General features: G+C 42.3%; 2 protein-coding genes across 2 annotated transcripts in view; both read left to right on the top strand.

Moving 5' to 3' along the window:
- Hpse (heparanase) overlaps nucleotides 1-5,550 on the top strand; it is a 33,564-nt gene extending 28,014 nt beyond the window's left edge. Inside the window, exon 12 of the mRNA XM_004629274.2 lies at nucleotides 3,649-5,550. Coding sequence (XP_004629331.1) covers nucleotides 3,649-3,808 — 160 coding nt within the window. The 3' untranslated portion in view covers nucleotides 3,809-5,550. The remainder of the gene's footprint in view (nucleotides 1-3,648) is intronic.
- Nucleotides 5,551-8,789: 3,239 nt separating this feature from the next.
- Nucleotides 8,790-15,139, top strand: part of Coq2 (coenzyme Q2, polyprenyltransferase) — an 18,616-nt gene continuing 12,266 nt past the window's right edge. The window contains exons 1-2 of the mRNA XM_004629275.3: nucleotides 8,790-9,059; nucleotides 12,122-12,288. Of these exons, the coding sequence (XP_004629332.3) occupies nucleotides 8,807-9,059; nucleotides 12,122-12,288 (420 nt within the window). The 5' untranslated portion in view covers nucleotides 8,790-8,806. The remainder of the gene's footprint in view (nucleotides 9,060-12,121; nucleotides 12,289-15,139) is intronic.

Raw genomic sequence — 15,139 nt, forward strand, 5'->3', positions numbered from 1 at the left:
AACTCAGGACCTTGCATTTGCTAAGCAGGTGCTTATGCCACTGAGCTATCTCTCCAGCCACTTTAGTGCTTTTTTTCAAACTGCAACTACAGTATAATCATACAGCATCCAATGGGAAAAGGGAGAGGCATATAGGTTTTCCCAAGGCCTTTCCTACATCATCTTTGCAGACATTTTTAATGGACTATGTGATTTATAATATGCCATGGTTTATTTAACTGTTTAAATCTTTTTCTTCCTATTATAAATAATGCATGTTTGGGTACCAACACATTTCTCTAATTTATGCTTTAATCCTTTCTGAAACAAGTATGCTTAAACATGTTTTTGTCTGACACTGATAAGAAGCTTTTCTGAAGGAATCGCACAACAGCTGCAGAGTTGGAAGAGTCTGCACAGAGCATTTGGACCCTGCCACCTGTCCCAGGCTGTCTGTCCCACGTGACCATCTTCTTGAGGCCGCCACAGCTCTTTGGCCAGAGCCAGAGACTGTGCGCACTGCTGCTTAGTTCTCATCTCTACAGCAGAGGTTGTAGACTCTGCTGCAGCCTGCAGACAGGAGGAGGCTTGGCAGGACCCCTTTTTTCTGGTAGGGCATGTGGGTATGTGCACTATGCTGGGCATCCAGCCAAGTCTCTTGCATGCTAAGGACAGGTCCTACTGCTGCACCATGCTCCAGCTTTTCTTTACAGTGGATTCTCTGGGTTTGTTGGCTCCCTTTGCCAGGCTTGCGTTAGGCGGCCATTCAGCCTTTTGGTTCTCTGCTGTCCCTTCCTCCCCTGTTGCCTTGTTCTGGCGTCTGTGACTTCCCAGGTCTCTGGTCCCCCATCTCTGCCCTACAGCAAAGCTCCACGCCTTCTTCTCCAGGACAGCTCTCACACACTGCAGGGTGACCAGATTGTCTCCTTCCTAGGCAAAAGAGGCCCAGTTTCTTCAATAATTCAATGTTTGGCTGCATGTATCAGACCCTGTCGCATTCTGATCACATATCCCATGCTTTTCAGTTGGAAAACTAGTGAAGTTATGGAAGATGTTCAATCCCCCAACTTTCCTTTGATGAGTTCATATGACTTCTATGCTTCCCTCTTTATATCTGTGAACAGTATCCCACATAAGTTTGACAAATGCCCAGACTATACACTTGCTTACATTGACTCAGAAAGTTAAACTCACTCTAAAAAATAATTGTTTAGAGGCCGGGGAGATGGCTCAGTGGAATAAGTGCTTCCCTGGCAAACGCAAGGGCCTGAGTTCAATCCCCGGTTCCACCAAAAAAAATAATAATAATAATAATAATAGTTGTTTAATTGATCAACCTTTTTGTAGTGCCTGTGGAGGGGTCTGAGAAATATTTAATAAGTATTTGAGCAAATATATTTCCACACTTGATTTATCCAAAAGGCTGAGAATCAATAAAAGCAAATATATCTCTAATATAAAATCAGTATTTTCTATTTGTCTCTGATAAACTTCCCAGCATCCCCAATTCTGCTAAATCTGTAGCTTACTAAGGCTTTATCTGAAACTTAACAAAAAAGACTTTACTTTTTTATCCTTTTTTATCCTTGTGCTGGCATTTTCAGCACAACAGCTTTCAGCTAGGGTCACGGAGGAAATGTCACGACCATAATCAGGAAACCAAAAGCAAAAATAGGCTTTGAAAACATTTCTAAAATGATACCAGTGTCTGCTCTGTGTGAAATTTCTTTCATTTTATGACTCAGTTTTTGAATTCCCACAGTGAATTACACAGAAAATATACATTTTTCTGTGGTTTTGCCAAACAGCGTTATTTTTTGTTTTGTTTTAGTAATATACATTCTACCAAAATATTTTGCTAGTGCCTCCTTAAAAAACATGACTTGGGCTGGGGAGATAGCTCAGTAGAATAAATGCTTGCCTGGTAAGCACAAGGTCCTGAGTTCAATCCCTGGTACTGCAAAAATAAAATAAAATAAATAAAAAAATAAAAAGCATGACTACTATAGCTACAATCAATTTTAGTTAGGGCTTGTGGAAACACATGGTAGAGTTAGGAGTGTAAGTTTCCAGAGAAGCTAAGGGTACTTATATAGGGGAAATGAAACTCCCAACGTGAAAGACACCTAGGACTAGTTCATGTTCTCTGAAACCGAAGAATGTAATTAAGGAACAAATACATTAAGAGCAGAATGTATTTATTGGGGAAAAGAAAGCTTCTGTCCAAGAAAGGGACAGAACGGGGACCTAAGCAGGTTGTTCCTCCATTCTACCAAAATATCCTAGTAATGAATATGTCCTTCTTGTGGAAAAAAGGGAGTTAAATAGTTTATGGACAAATTTATAGGAAACACTATTGACTACAAGTTTTATGTTAAATTCAAGAAATTTACATTCTAGTTCATATAGACCTCAATTTGTTATTAAAAAATTTTTTCAATTATTTTCCACCAAATAAAATTGCCAAGGGCTGGGGAGATGGCTCAGTGGAATAAGCGCTTCCCTGGCAAGCACAAGGACCTGAGTTCAATCCCCGGTTCCGCATTTAAAAAAAAAAAAAATTGCCAAAACTCCATAAGTTGTGTCATATTTTCCCCTTTTTTTTTTCCTCAGCCACATTTTCTCACACAGATATGTGTGTTCTGTCCCTGTATTTTTAGAGAAGGGTCTATAGGGTGTTCAGGATCTCATTACTAGATCCAACTCGTAGTGATCCACCTGTTTACAGCCTCCCAAGTGCTGTGAATTACACATGCCACCACGCCCCATCTCAGTCACTGCCTCAGTGTGCCCCTGGAGGGTGGGACCGGCACTGCAGTCCCAGGGATCGAACCCCCAGCTCCTGCGCCTGCTTGCAGGCACTTTAATCCGCTGAGCTATTTGGTTGGCCCTATTTATTTGTGTGTGTGTGTGTGTGTGTGTGTGTGTGTGTGTGTGTGTGTTCTGTTTTCTGCCATGGGCCAGATAGTAAATACTTCCGGCTCTGCAGGCCATGAGGTCTCTATCCAGCACGTCTCCCCTGCAGCTCACAGATCACCTGGGCCAAACACCACGGTTATGTTAAGATACTCATTACATAACAGAAGTTGCTACAAACAAAATTTTGCTCTAAAATTAAAAGGTTACACAACTCTTGGGGAGGTAAGGGGGGGGCGCCAGGTGTGGAAGTTGGGGGCAAATAAGTGGGGCCTGTTGGGAATAGGACTTATAAAAGGCAAACATGTCTGGAAGACTGTTGCAGACCATTTTTGTGGGCTATAAGTGGGGTCTCCGGAACCAGAGGGAACACACAGCTCTTCTTAAGATTGAAGGTGTTTATGCCCCGATGAAACTGAATTCTACTTGGGCAAGAGATGTGCTTGTGTGTACAAAGTGAAAAACAACACAGTGACTCCAGGTGGCAAACCAAACAAAACCAGAGTGGACCTGGGGAAAAGTAACTGGGGCCACGGAAACAGCGGCATGGTTCGTGCCAAGTTCTGAGGCAACCTTCCTACTAAGGCCATCGGACACCGAACCTGTGTGATGCTGTGCCCCTCAAGAATTTAAACTAATGGAAACTAAAAGTGCATTTGTGCTCTTGTATTTAAAAAAGGAAAAAAATACACAACTCTTTAGTGTGTGGACTAGACAGTGTGGCTGACTGAAGTTTATCTTTGCTTTCTGCAGGTCGGTTCAACTCAATGGTGAAACTCTGAAGATGGTGGATGACTATACCCTGCCAACTTTGACAGAGAAAACTCTTCGCCCAGGAGGCTCACTGGGCTTGCCAGCTTTCTCCTATGGGTTTTTTGTGATAAAAAATGCCAAAGCTATTGCTTGCTTATGAACAAAAAATGCATACATAATTCAAATTATTTCAGATTTTTATAATTTGGATACTTTTCACAGGTGATAGAGATTTACCTTAGAAGTCCCTTCTTTCCTTTCAGTAAAAATTTGAATCTTGGAAAACCTTTGAGAAATGGCACAAGAGAGATGAGGAAAGTTAATGGAGCAAGGAATTTCTGGGTTTTGGGTGCACTTTTTTTTTTAGGAAACTTTTGGAAAAGAATAGAAAATTAAATTGATATGATTTTATTTAATCAAAGTTACTACAATAGCTTTTAAAAAGTAGCTAGAAGTATTTTCCCCATTTGACTTGGATTCACATTGCTTCTATTTCTTAAAATGCTTCACTTTGGTTCATGATCTTCAAAATAAATTTCAAGGTGCATTGTATTCTCAAAAAAAAAAAAAAAAAAAGGCAGCAAAACTGGAGCTATAGATGGCAAAGAGATCTGCTACAGATCCAGTAAGGGGCCCTTCAGAGACACCTTCCAAGCTAGATACAGCACAGTAGATGGGTTTAAGCAGAGCAATGCTGGTGACAGTAGCTAATAATACCATGTGGCAGACACTCTACTTAGCATTCTGCATGCACTGTTTTTAAGGATATAGAAAATGTATACAAATGCTGTCAGCATGGCCAGAAAGCAAATAGGTGGAGGATACAGTATTCACTTTTAAGACATGCTTGCTTGCTTTTCTCTTTAGGAAGTTAGAAACTCGTCAGATTCTTTCCTTCATATGCCATCTCTGTGGGCTCCTGTGGGGAAATTTTACAGCCACAATCATGAAATTGGTTGTAAAAGAGAAACTTTCTCCCTGTACCTTAACAAGAGCAAGGTCCAGCTGCTGTTCCTCTCCCCTCCATCCCGTTCGTCTGTATCAGCAGTAGTTAGAGAAAGGACAGCTGGTTCCATGTGAAAGCACAAAAAACTGATGGAGACAATGAGAGGAAAGGGACTGTGCAAACTTCAAATAAAGTTTCTGAATGACAGTGAGGTTGATTTACCATGAGGACTCTTAGAGAACATCCAATACATCATAGCCACCTGTTAGTGTTTAATTCTTCTCTACTCTTCTCATTTCATTTGGGATGTGTTGGACTGCAAATAACAGAAACCCCCATTCAAATGGCTTGGAAGATAGGGAAAGCTATAGCCCCACATGAGAGGTTCAAGGAGGGCAGGGTCCTGTAGCCAGGTGTCACCAGAAATCCAGGCTCCTTCCTCCCTCTGCACTGTCATCTTGAGCATTGGCTTGATTCTTGGGCTGGTCACATGATGACTAGGTATTCCCTGGGCTCACTTAGACTTGGTCACAACCAGAAGGAGGAGATGAGCAGCCTTTTCTGTTTGTTTCACAGGTCTGAAGAGCCCCTTCTCAGAGGTTGTCCCAGCAAACCCTTCATGTCCCCTCAGGTTGTATTGGTCAGGAGGAAGTCACATGGCCATTTTCTCCATTCACCATGACCGTGTGATGCCTTGACCTGTCTGAGTGAGCCTACTTCAGAGTGGAGAACTCAGTTCTGGGGCATCCACAGCTCTGGATAGGACAGTTCTGTGCTTATCAGGGACAAAATGTAGTAATTCCTCCTATATTTTCATCTTTTTAAGGATTGATATTTATATTTATGTCTGTGACTATCATTTCAAACTTAAGTACATTTATAAAGCCAGAACTTAAAATTTGGATGGTTCCATGCTCTTTAAATTTATATGTAAGTGGTTTTTATATTTTCACATTTGAAATAAATTTTTATAACCTGAATATCATATGGCTATTCTTTTAATGAAACTAAAGCTTGAAGATTCCTATATTTGGGAATCTTGTTGCATTTCACCTTTGTCTTTTCAGCCTCTCTCCAACATGGAAGCACTTGGCCTTGAAGAAAGGGACCATTAGGCATAAACACCATTTCTCATCTCAGCAAATGGATTCAGTCACCATTGCTTGGTGTCCTGTCCTGTCTTGCCTGTTTTCCCCCCCATCCTTTCTTCTGCTTAATAACTTATTTTTAATGCCCAATTTGTCACCTTTACAATAATCTCCTTGTTGTTTATTTTAACTTGGCTTGAAATTCTTAAATGGCTCCCCATTCCTTAAGGACCCAAGAGGTCTTCCATCAGCAGCATCTGCCTGTTTCTCCAATCTTAGCTCTTATCACTTCCCCAGGACTATGGCCTCTAAGCACACATGGGTTGAGAAATCCAAACACACATTCTCTTGGACCTTTTATTCCTGAATCTTGCATGCTGTTCTTCTTTCATCAGGAGAAGATGAACAGTCTCTACCTGTACTCTCCTAATGCTCCTCAGGAGGACAGGCTTCCATGCTTACCAAGGAAGATGCAGCTTAGCCATAAATTTCAACATCTGCTCTGTCATTCAAATATTGTTCGTCCTCTTTCTCTGCTTCCATAGCACTCTGCACATTTACTGTGGTCCTTGTGACACACTTTCAAGGTGTGTGTAAGTCTGCTTCGATTGACTTGAAGTTTAAGGAAAATATGCAAATGTCTTAATCACCTTTGAGTTACTTATGCTTAACAACTTGTAACTAGACACACAGTCACCAGTCACATGTCTTCCTGATCACATAAAGAAGCAGTCAAATTTGAAACCAGGCTGAGGTACTTTGGTTTTGAATATTTAAAAATCATTTAAAATTTCAAACCTAGGGAAGTATTATCTGCTCTTTGAAAATATTTTAAAAATTAATGTTAGTGATCCAAGAGTTTTAGAATTCAAGTGAAGAAGGCATCACAACATAAGGATGAAGATGAATGCCAGGTGGCACCTCTAGCAACGTTGGCCTTGCCTAGATATCTTACGTATCCTCCAGCATCAAGAGGCTCCTCATGAAGACCCAGATCCCCAAAGATCACTTGCTCATGGCCAGCACAGCCACAGGCGCCGTATGGCATCCTTCAGGAAGTTCCCTGCCTCTGGGACAGCAACAGCAGGAACAAAAGCCTGTTTTCTGACTCTTATTTTGCCTGCAGAAGTGTGGCAGTCTCTCAGTTGCTATTTATCAACAAGTGCTTGTTGAGTCAGTGGCAAAACCAGCTGAAAAAAGGAAGCTCCCAGATGCACAGTTGTGTCTTTACCTTGGAGTATCTTTCCCAAGGAATATCCCAAACTGAGTCTAATAATCTGACTGCAACTATTTGCCTATTTGAATGCCTCATATTGTTAAGGAGGGAGAAAATTTATGTAAGTTTCTGTTAAGAGGAGTGCTACACTTGTTTCTGTTAGAACTAGAATCGCAATCGGGCAAACTTAACTATTTTTATAAAATTCAGAGCTTGCCCTTCCTCACTACCACTCTAGGCCTAAGCAGGTGGTGCTCAGAGGTTAGTTAGGCTGTGAAGCATACATTTTACTCTTGGCTTTAATTTTACAGCAAGGCAGTAACATGTTTCTAGCTGTGTAATTATGGTACACCAATGTACACCAATACTGCATTTGCACAGTACCACTGTGCAGGAAGGAGTGCACATAGTAGGCTTGAGACTGCTATCTTTAGAAAGCCCTACTTGCAAGGCTGACCCTTGACTACCATATAGGAACTTAAATTTTGAGAGAGGTCATTCCTAGAACTGACAAAATTAGCTTGCTGTTCCTAAAGTGTTTTTTAAACAGTATATTAATACTGACCACCTGCTTTCCTTCTAAGCTTGGAATTCTGGTATATGCAAGACAGGGTGCTTACATAAGCAGCCCCTGATAAAAACCCTGGGCACCAAGTCTCTCAAAACTTCCCTCGTGGTGGTGAAAGTCCACACATTTGCCATTCTTCCCTGTTGAAGGAATTAAACTCTGTTTTGTTCGGCTCTACTAGTAGAGGACTTGGAAGCTTGCACATAATGCAGCTATCCTTCCAGGAGCCCTTTTCCTTTGCAGACTTTGTATTGCTTGGCTGTAATAAACCAGCTAGGAGTGTCACTATACACTGAGTCCGTGAGTCCCCCTGTGGATCGCTGGACCTGGCAATGGCCTTGGGAACTCCTGTTAATTAACTAGAATGAAAACTGCACTAAATAAACCTGTAGGATTAGAATAAAAATGCCCCCCCCCCAATATTGTCCTTCTTTTCACATGCCAGATGGGCCCCTGTCCTGGGGAGTCAAATCACAGAGTACTGCTTGTTCCTGTAGATAAACACAAACTGTAATTAATATTAGCACCGAAAATGAACCTCAAAATTCTCCAACATAATTTATTCATCTGTGTACTAGTATGGATATATTGTACTTCAAGTAGAAGAGATGTTTTATCATCCTCTTTTCCCCGAAGGTGGAAAGAGTATTCACGATGCTCTTGAAATGTAAATCACGAGGTAGAGACTGTGGCACTTAGGCAATGGGAGGCAGTACGCGGCTGCGAAAGTGCTTGGTGCTTGGGACAGCAAGCTCCTGTTACCTGGAGAAGCCAAGCGTGCTGGAGCCTTTGCAAATCGCTGGGTGGCCTCATTCTCCGCAGGCGGGAGGAAAACGCGGATGCCCCCTACCTGGTCCCACTCAAAGCCAGGTAGACACCACAGCATTGAGGGTGCAGGTTTCAAGGAAAGGTTCCCTAAGACTAACACTGCTCCCTGAAAACTAAAATCGGAGTGTGGTGCTGCGGACAGCCCAAGCGGAGACACAGATCCCCGCACAACGGACATCCCCTCTTCGCGGGGCCATAGCATCCCAGGTTTTCATTTGCGTGGTAACCGTCCTTAACCTTGAATACAGTTTTATAAATTGGTATTTGGGGTTCAGTAGGTTTTTCGCAGCTTTTCTTTTTCTGGTACAAGTAGCTGTAAATAAACACACCCCTTTTGCACTCGTCGAGAAACCTGGCAGCGGAGCTGCGTCCGCACACAGCCGGTACCAGGAAGGCCAGCCACAAGCTCCACGACCATCCCGCCTCCCCAGAGGCCTGGCTTTCCGGACGCCAATGCGCGTGTCCGCTGCGGCAGCGCCGGAAGTGGCGTCAGCGCTCGCCCTTCGTGCGCCATGCTGGCCTTGTGGGCAGTCAACCTCGCGCGCAGCGCAGGGGCTGTGGCCCCCGCCTGGCTGTGGGGCTCGCATGGCCGTCCCCTGGCCCTGGCGCGCGCGGCAGGGGCGCCCGGAACGTGGGGCTGGCGGCACCCCGTCCCGCAGGAGCCACGCGGGCGCGCGTTCGGCCTGTCGGCCGCGGCCGTAGTGAGCGCGGCGCCCCGCCCCCTGCAGCCCTACCTGCGCCTCATGCGCCTGGACAAGCCCATCGGTGAGTGTGGCCCGCCGGCGCGGGCAGGCGACCTCCTGAGGGACCCGCCGGCCACGCGGCCTGAGTCCCGAGCCCCGGAGGCAGACAGAAATCAAGCGCACTCATTACAGATACGGGAGTAGATGGTGTGTTTGGCGGGACGTGGCGTTCCGGCGGTCCTGCGTTTGTAGATTGCAGTGTTGGGGCACTTGTGCATTCACTCAGTGCCTGACACTCCGCGATCCTGTAAGGCCTGCAGGCCAATAATTCATTAAGGCTGATGACCCCCGAGGAAACGACGGTTTCTCGTAGAGCCAGCCCAGAAGAACCTAGTGCTTGGGCTTTTCCCGCATCACCCCCAGCGCCGCAGTCCAGTGCCTTTGCCCGTGGCAGGTGCAGCGCTTGCAGGCTGCCTGTCCACCTCCAGTCGCTGCAAAGAGAGGAGCCGCAAACCTTTCTGTTAACGCCAACCACTCCCTTACTCAGCGTTTCTTCAGAGCACACAATTACCGCTTTATTTCTGTCTCGGATAGAGTGTCAGCGCCACGGACATGAGACTAGGCTACCTTTTATTTAGCATGTTGCCTGGCAGCATTACTAAAAAGATTAATAAATTTCTGCAGCATCCCTTTTTTTTTTTAGACGGGCCAGGGATCCAACTCTCCACCTTGCACTTGCCAGGCAGGCGCTTATGCTGCTGAGCTATGTCCCTGGCCCGTCGCCTGTTCTTAAAGTTAGAAACTCCGTGCTTTCAAAAACTCTAGTCTGGTGGGGAAACAAAAACAGTAGGTGAGCTGCGGATAGTAAGTGCTGCAGGAAAGAAAAAAAAAACAAGTTACTGTGAACTTCTATTATAGGAAAACGTCTTAAGAAATTGTACCTCAAACGACAGGTTGCTTTTACAGAGGCGGGAAGAGAGCTCGATAAGCAGGAGGGGATAGAAAATAGTGGAAAATGAGGCGGAACACCAGGTGAATTAAAGAAGATGGATGCGGAGGGAAAGGTGGAGGCTGAGTTCTATGTAGCTCATACTGATGTTAGTATTAGCTATTTCAGCATGTGGAGGCATACTGCCTGGGTGTAATCTTACCACCTTTGCTTAGCCAAGAGGCCCAGTTTAGTCTTGTTTATTATATTCTAAAGTTATGTACTTACTACACGTTTAAGATCAGAGCACTGGGAGTCATAACCATCTACATTTAAAACAAAAGCGTTTATATCACATTAGATGGTAAGGACAGGCCTGCCATCATTCATATGCTGAATAGACTCCTTGCATTTTTAGGGACAGGTTGCAGGTGACAGGCTATGAAGGCTTAAGCCTTGTTCTGATCCATAGCTTGACTATACATCGTCTCTTCATTCAAGGTGGGAAGGCCATAGACAGGGTCAGCTTGCAGACACCTAACAAGGATCAAAAGCTGCTGTTATTCTCATTTCCACAGTCAGACCTTTGTTTTTTCTGCTAGTGGCTGAACATTTTTCCATGTAACAGAAGGCCATAAAGGAATTATGAATAGAGCCCTGGAATGAGAAGTCCTGTTCAATTTGACTCTATCCATTCAGGAATTTTGGTGGTTAAATTACTTTACCTTTCTGGGCTTTATTCCTTATCTATAAAATGAAAATACTAGTATTCTATGAAGTTTTGCAAACACATGTTAAGTACTTTCAATAGTACTTGACATAAATATTAGCCATTATTACTGCATAAGTGGGAGCTAGAGAAATTTGTGTCTATAGTTACATTTGTGAAGATGATACCAACATACATGCTTTTATACATTTTTTATAAAGCTTAGAATTCATTCAACAAACATTTTTTTGTACTGTTAGAATTCCTGGTTTAACCACCTCTTTATTTCACTTCTCCTCTTGTGGGGTAATTTTATGTTTATTGTTTTACCTTATGAATTTATATCTTATTACTTTCATAAGCCAGTAGTAGGTTTCCTTGGTTTTGGAGAGAGCAGTACAACTTTTTTCAAAAGGGTCAGTCAAACTGCATTATTTCAGGAAGTTTCAGCAGGTGGCACTCTTTCCACTAAATGAGCAGTGCACTTACGATTATGTTATCTTAATGTAACCCTCTAGGTGAATGAATCTTAGTATACACAGACACTGTAATCTGCCCTTCACCTTTTAGAACTTGCTTGCTTTATTTCATCTTTAGAGATTATCCTCCTTTATAGTAAACATTTCTTTCTGCAATCTATTTGTGTCTTACCCTTACCATCTCTGCCTCATTTTTTACAGAAGGAACCGTAAGGAATCGAATGTCACAGGAAAGACAGGAGAAAAGACAGAAACAGTGTTGCTGGGAATCAGACACAAAAGACCAAGATGTACAGCCTATTCCGTACTAAATAGCAAAAACCTGTAGAATAGCCCCTGTCTCCTAAGTCCATCTCAGTGTGTTGCACTAACAGCAGTAAAGGAAGTTTTCACTAACTTTTGAATAGATAACATGTCCACAGGGTACAAAACCAGAAGTACTGGGGTATTGATTGAAAAATAATTCTTTTCTGGTTCCCCTCCCAAAAGGCAGCAGTTAATACCAGCTGCTAATGTGTGCTTCTTGACATCATCATGTGTGAACATACTAACAATGAAATACAGTATGTGTATTTTTAATATATAGAGATATATACAGATAATATAATACATTTTAAGTTGTCTCTATGAACATGGGACCATTTTGTAGCTTCATCAGAAGCTACAATATCCCAACCTCCTTGGGTGTATTGTCATTGGGCTTTGCCAGTCTGATAGATTAAAAATGTGACAGTTGTGTAGAAGAGCCATTTTTATTTCTTGTCTGTGAACGTTGCATAATTGGTCTTTGTGTGCTTCCTAATTGGGTGCCTGATCTTCTTATTCTCTATTTCTAGTGGATCTTTACATATTAAAAAGAATGTTCCTTTATAGTATTATGTGCAGATCTCCTTTCTGAGTTTTTTAAAAGTGTTTTGTGACTTTGCTTATGGTGTTCTTTACTTTTTAGGACGTGGTGTTTAAACAAATGAAGGCCAATTGATTGACTTGAATTCCTACCTTTTTTTGTCTTTCCTACTTTTGCTTAGGAACCTGGCTGTTGTATTTGCCATGTACCTGGAGCATTGGTTTGGCAGCCGAGCCCGGGTGTTTTCCAGATTGGTACATGTTATCCCTGTTTGGTACTGGAGCTATTCTGATGCGTGGAGCAGGCTGTACTATTAATGACATGTGGGACCGTGACTACGATAAAAAGGTAGTTTTCTCCTGAAAAGGAACAGAGGCAGCTCTCATTTCTGCAGTATGCCATGGTTACATCACTTTTGAATGCCATGTAGGCAACAAAATCACTCAATTGTCTTACCGACCTCCAGTGTGAGCATTAGGGACAGTGGAACTATAGGTGTGGTTCACATCTTTTGCAGCACACTGTCCACAGGGCAAGGTACATATTATACAGTGACTCAAGAATTTGAAAGATGCAGGTAAAGGAGTTAAAGGCTAGGAATGGAAGTGAGAAATCCATCCTGAGCCTTCTATCATCCAGAAGATTGGTCATCAGTCCCTTTGAGATAGACTTGGGAGCACTTAACTTTTTTGTTTTGCTGGTTAGTGCTGGGAATGTAACCTGGGCCTCCCCCTTACTACTCTGCTGAGTGCCTGCTCTACCACCCAGCTGTCTCCCTAAATCAAATCTTGATTTACTGGACCCAGGCAGTATTGTTAACATGGCCTATGCAGGAGCCCTCCCATCCTCAGCAATTTTCAGAGTTTCAGTTACTCACTGAAGCCACAGTCCAAAAATATTAAAAAGATATTATCAGAAACAAATAATCTGTAAGCTTTAAACTGTGCACCATACTTAATGTGATGACAGCTCTTACTAAAGCATATTATTATAATTGTTGGTTTATTTTTAGTTACTATAATCTCTCACCATACCTAAAATAAAATTTAAATTCCCATTGATAGGTATTTATAGGAAAAGCAAAGCAAAGTCCATGTATAGTCAGAGCACCGTGTGATTTCAGGCACCTGCTGGAGGTCTTAGACTGTATTTCTCATGGATAAGGAGTTACTGTAATTTGTTCCGTAAAGAAACAAAAGTTTATAGAAGTACAACTTTCTACTTTGTAGAAAAATTTTACATACTTGTTTAGAAGATTCTGTAAATATAGAAATAAAAAGTCAAAAAGTACACATCCCTCTCGTATTCTCCCTAGTCCTCAGAGAAGACTTCAGTTAAGCTTGCCCCACTGTATTCCTTTGGATTATCTTATGTGCATATTCTAACACATGTATATAATTGTTTCTTTGTTATTAATAGAACTGAATTGTCTCAGTAGAAGAGACTCACGTTTGCTTTTTATTCTAGCAGCTATGCCCTAAATTCAGAATCATTAAATCTTTGTGTAAATAATTAGAAGTGAAGGGCCAGCCAAATAGCTCAGCGGATTAAAGCATCTGCAGGCAGGTGCAGGGGCCGGGGGTTCAATCCCCCAGCCTCCTGCTGTGCTGCTCCCCCCCCCCACGCTGAGATAGCAATTAAGACTGGGCGTGGTATTGCACACCTGTAATCCCAGCTCTTAGGAGGCTGTAAACAGGCAGATCACTATGAGTCCAATCTAGTAGTGAGACCCTGAACACCCTGTAGACCTCCCTAAAAAACAAAAAAAAAAAAAAAAAAGAATGAAGTGAAAGGAAACCTACAGTGAATTATATAAAATAATTTCTGTAAACTCTCATATAATCTAAATGTTCTTTGATGAAAACACATGTAGAAGTTTTTAGCTTATAGCACAGTATCACATTCGTATCTTTTTTTTTTGAGTCAAGGTCTCACTGTGTAGTCCAGACTGGTCTTGAACTCATGACAAGCCTCCTGCCTCAACCTGCTGAGTGCTGGTATTATAGACATGCACCACCACATCCAGCATCCATATCACTTTTAATTAAAAGAAAGTTATTGAGTACAGACTGCATATAGGACCAGTAACAGGGTCTTGGTTTGTATGAAGGAAGGGTGTTTGGTAGTGGTAATACAGTGACAGTTCCAGGAGAGTGCTGCCCACTTCTCAGCTGAAGGGAGGGTCAGAGAGAACATGCTGGGAGTAGGGGGTAAGGGTTTAACTTTGAACTCTTGTCAGAATAAGGTACAAAAAGAGGGGGCTTGGGTTGGATGTATAGCTCATCATCACAATGCTTGCTTGGCAAGTGCAAAGTCCTGAGTTCGATTCCTAGTACCTTTTCAAAAAAATTCCTAGTACCCCCCCTGGAGGAATAGCAGGCACGAGGCAGACTGTGAGGCAATCATTGTTTGATAACCACAGCTTCACACTAGGCCAGGATGTAAAGGGTGTAGCAGGAGCTGTGTGGCAAAGCATCTTTGCACAAGCCCGTGGCAGGAAATAAAGAGGGAAGGGAGGCAGAGTGTGACCATCAGAGGGCAACATTTGGCACCTTTGTGGTAGTAGTGTTACAGTCTTGTATACAGCAGCGGCAGGATCTTGGTTGTGAGGAGCTGACGGTGGAGTGCACCAGTGCTGGAACACTGGCCTGGTAGGCAGAGCCCTGGGTTCCATCTGCAGCAAGGCCAAAATAAGTATTTTAGTTTTGAGATCATACTGTACTTTTTATATGATGTTACTTTTGGAAGGAAGTGGATAAAGAAATTTCCATGTTTAAAACTGAAAAACAAAAAGCTTTATTTAAAAAGAACATGTTCAAACCAACCTTCTCCATTTTTTGTTTCACAAAGTTTAGTTCTAAGTAATGTTGTTTTTCCTATAGGTAAAAAGGAACTGATTAGATCTCTCTTTCATACCTTTTTCTTGGATAGAAGGATGAACCAAGATGGTATATATATATAGGTTAAAAAGCTTGACCTAGTTATAATGCTTACCTCAATTTCTTAAAAGCAGTGTATCATTAAGGACAGGTTTATAGGTTTTGCTTAATGTGTTCAAGTTAAATAAAAGGCTAATAAATTAAATAAGTAAATTGTTATAAGGGTATGTAGGTTATGTTGATGTCATGAGTAATTTACCAGCAGCACAATTGTGTAATTAAGAATTGGGTTAAGAACATTGAAATATTAATCTTTTTTT

This window comes from Octodon degus, unplaced genomic scaffold (assembly GCF_000260255.1).
Source record: "Octodon degus isolate 3935 unplaced genomic scaffold, OctDeg1.0 scaffold00028, whole genome shotgun sequence".
NCBI classification, from domain to species: Eukaryota; Metazoa; Chordata; class Mammalia; order Rodentia; family Octodontidae; genus Octodon; species Octodon degus.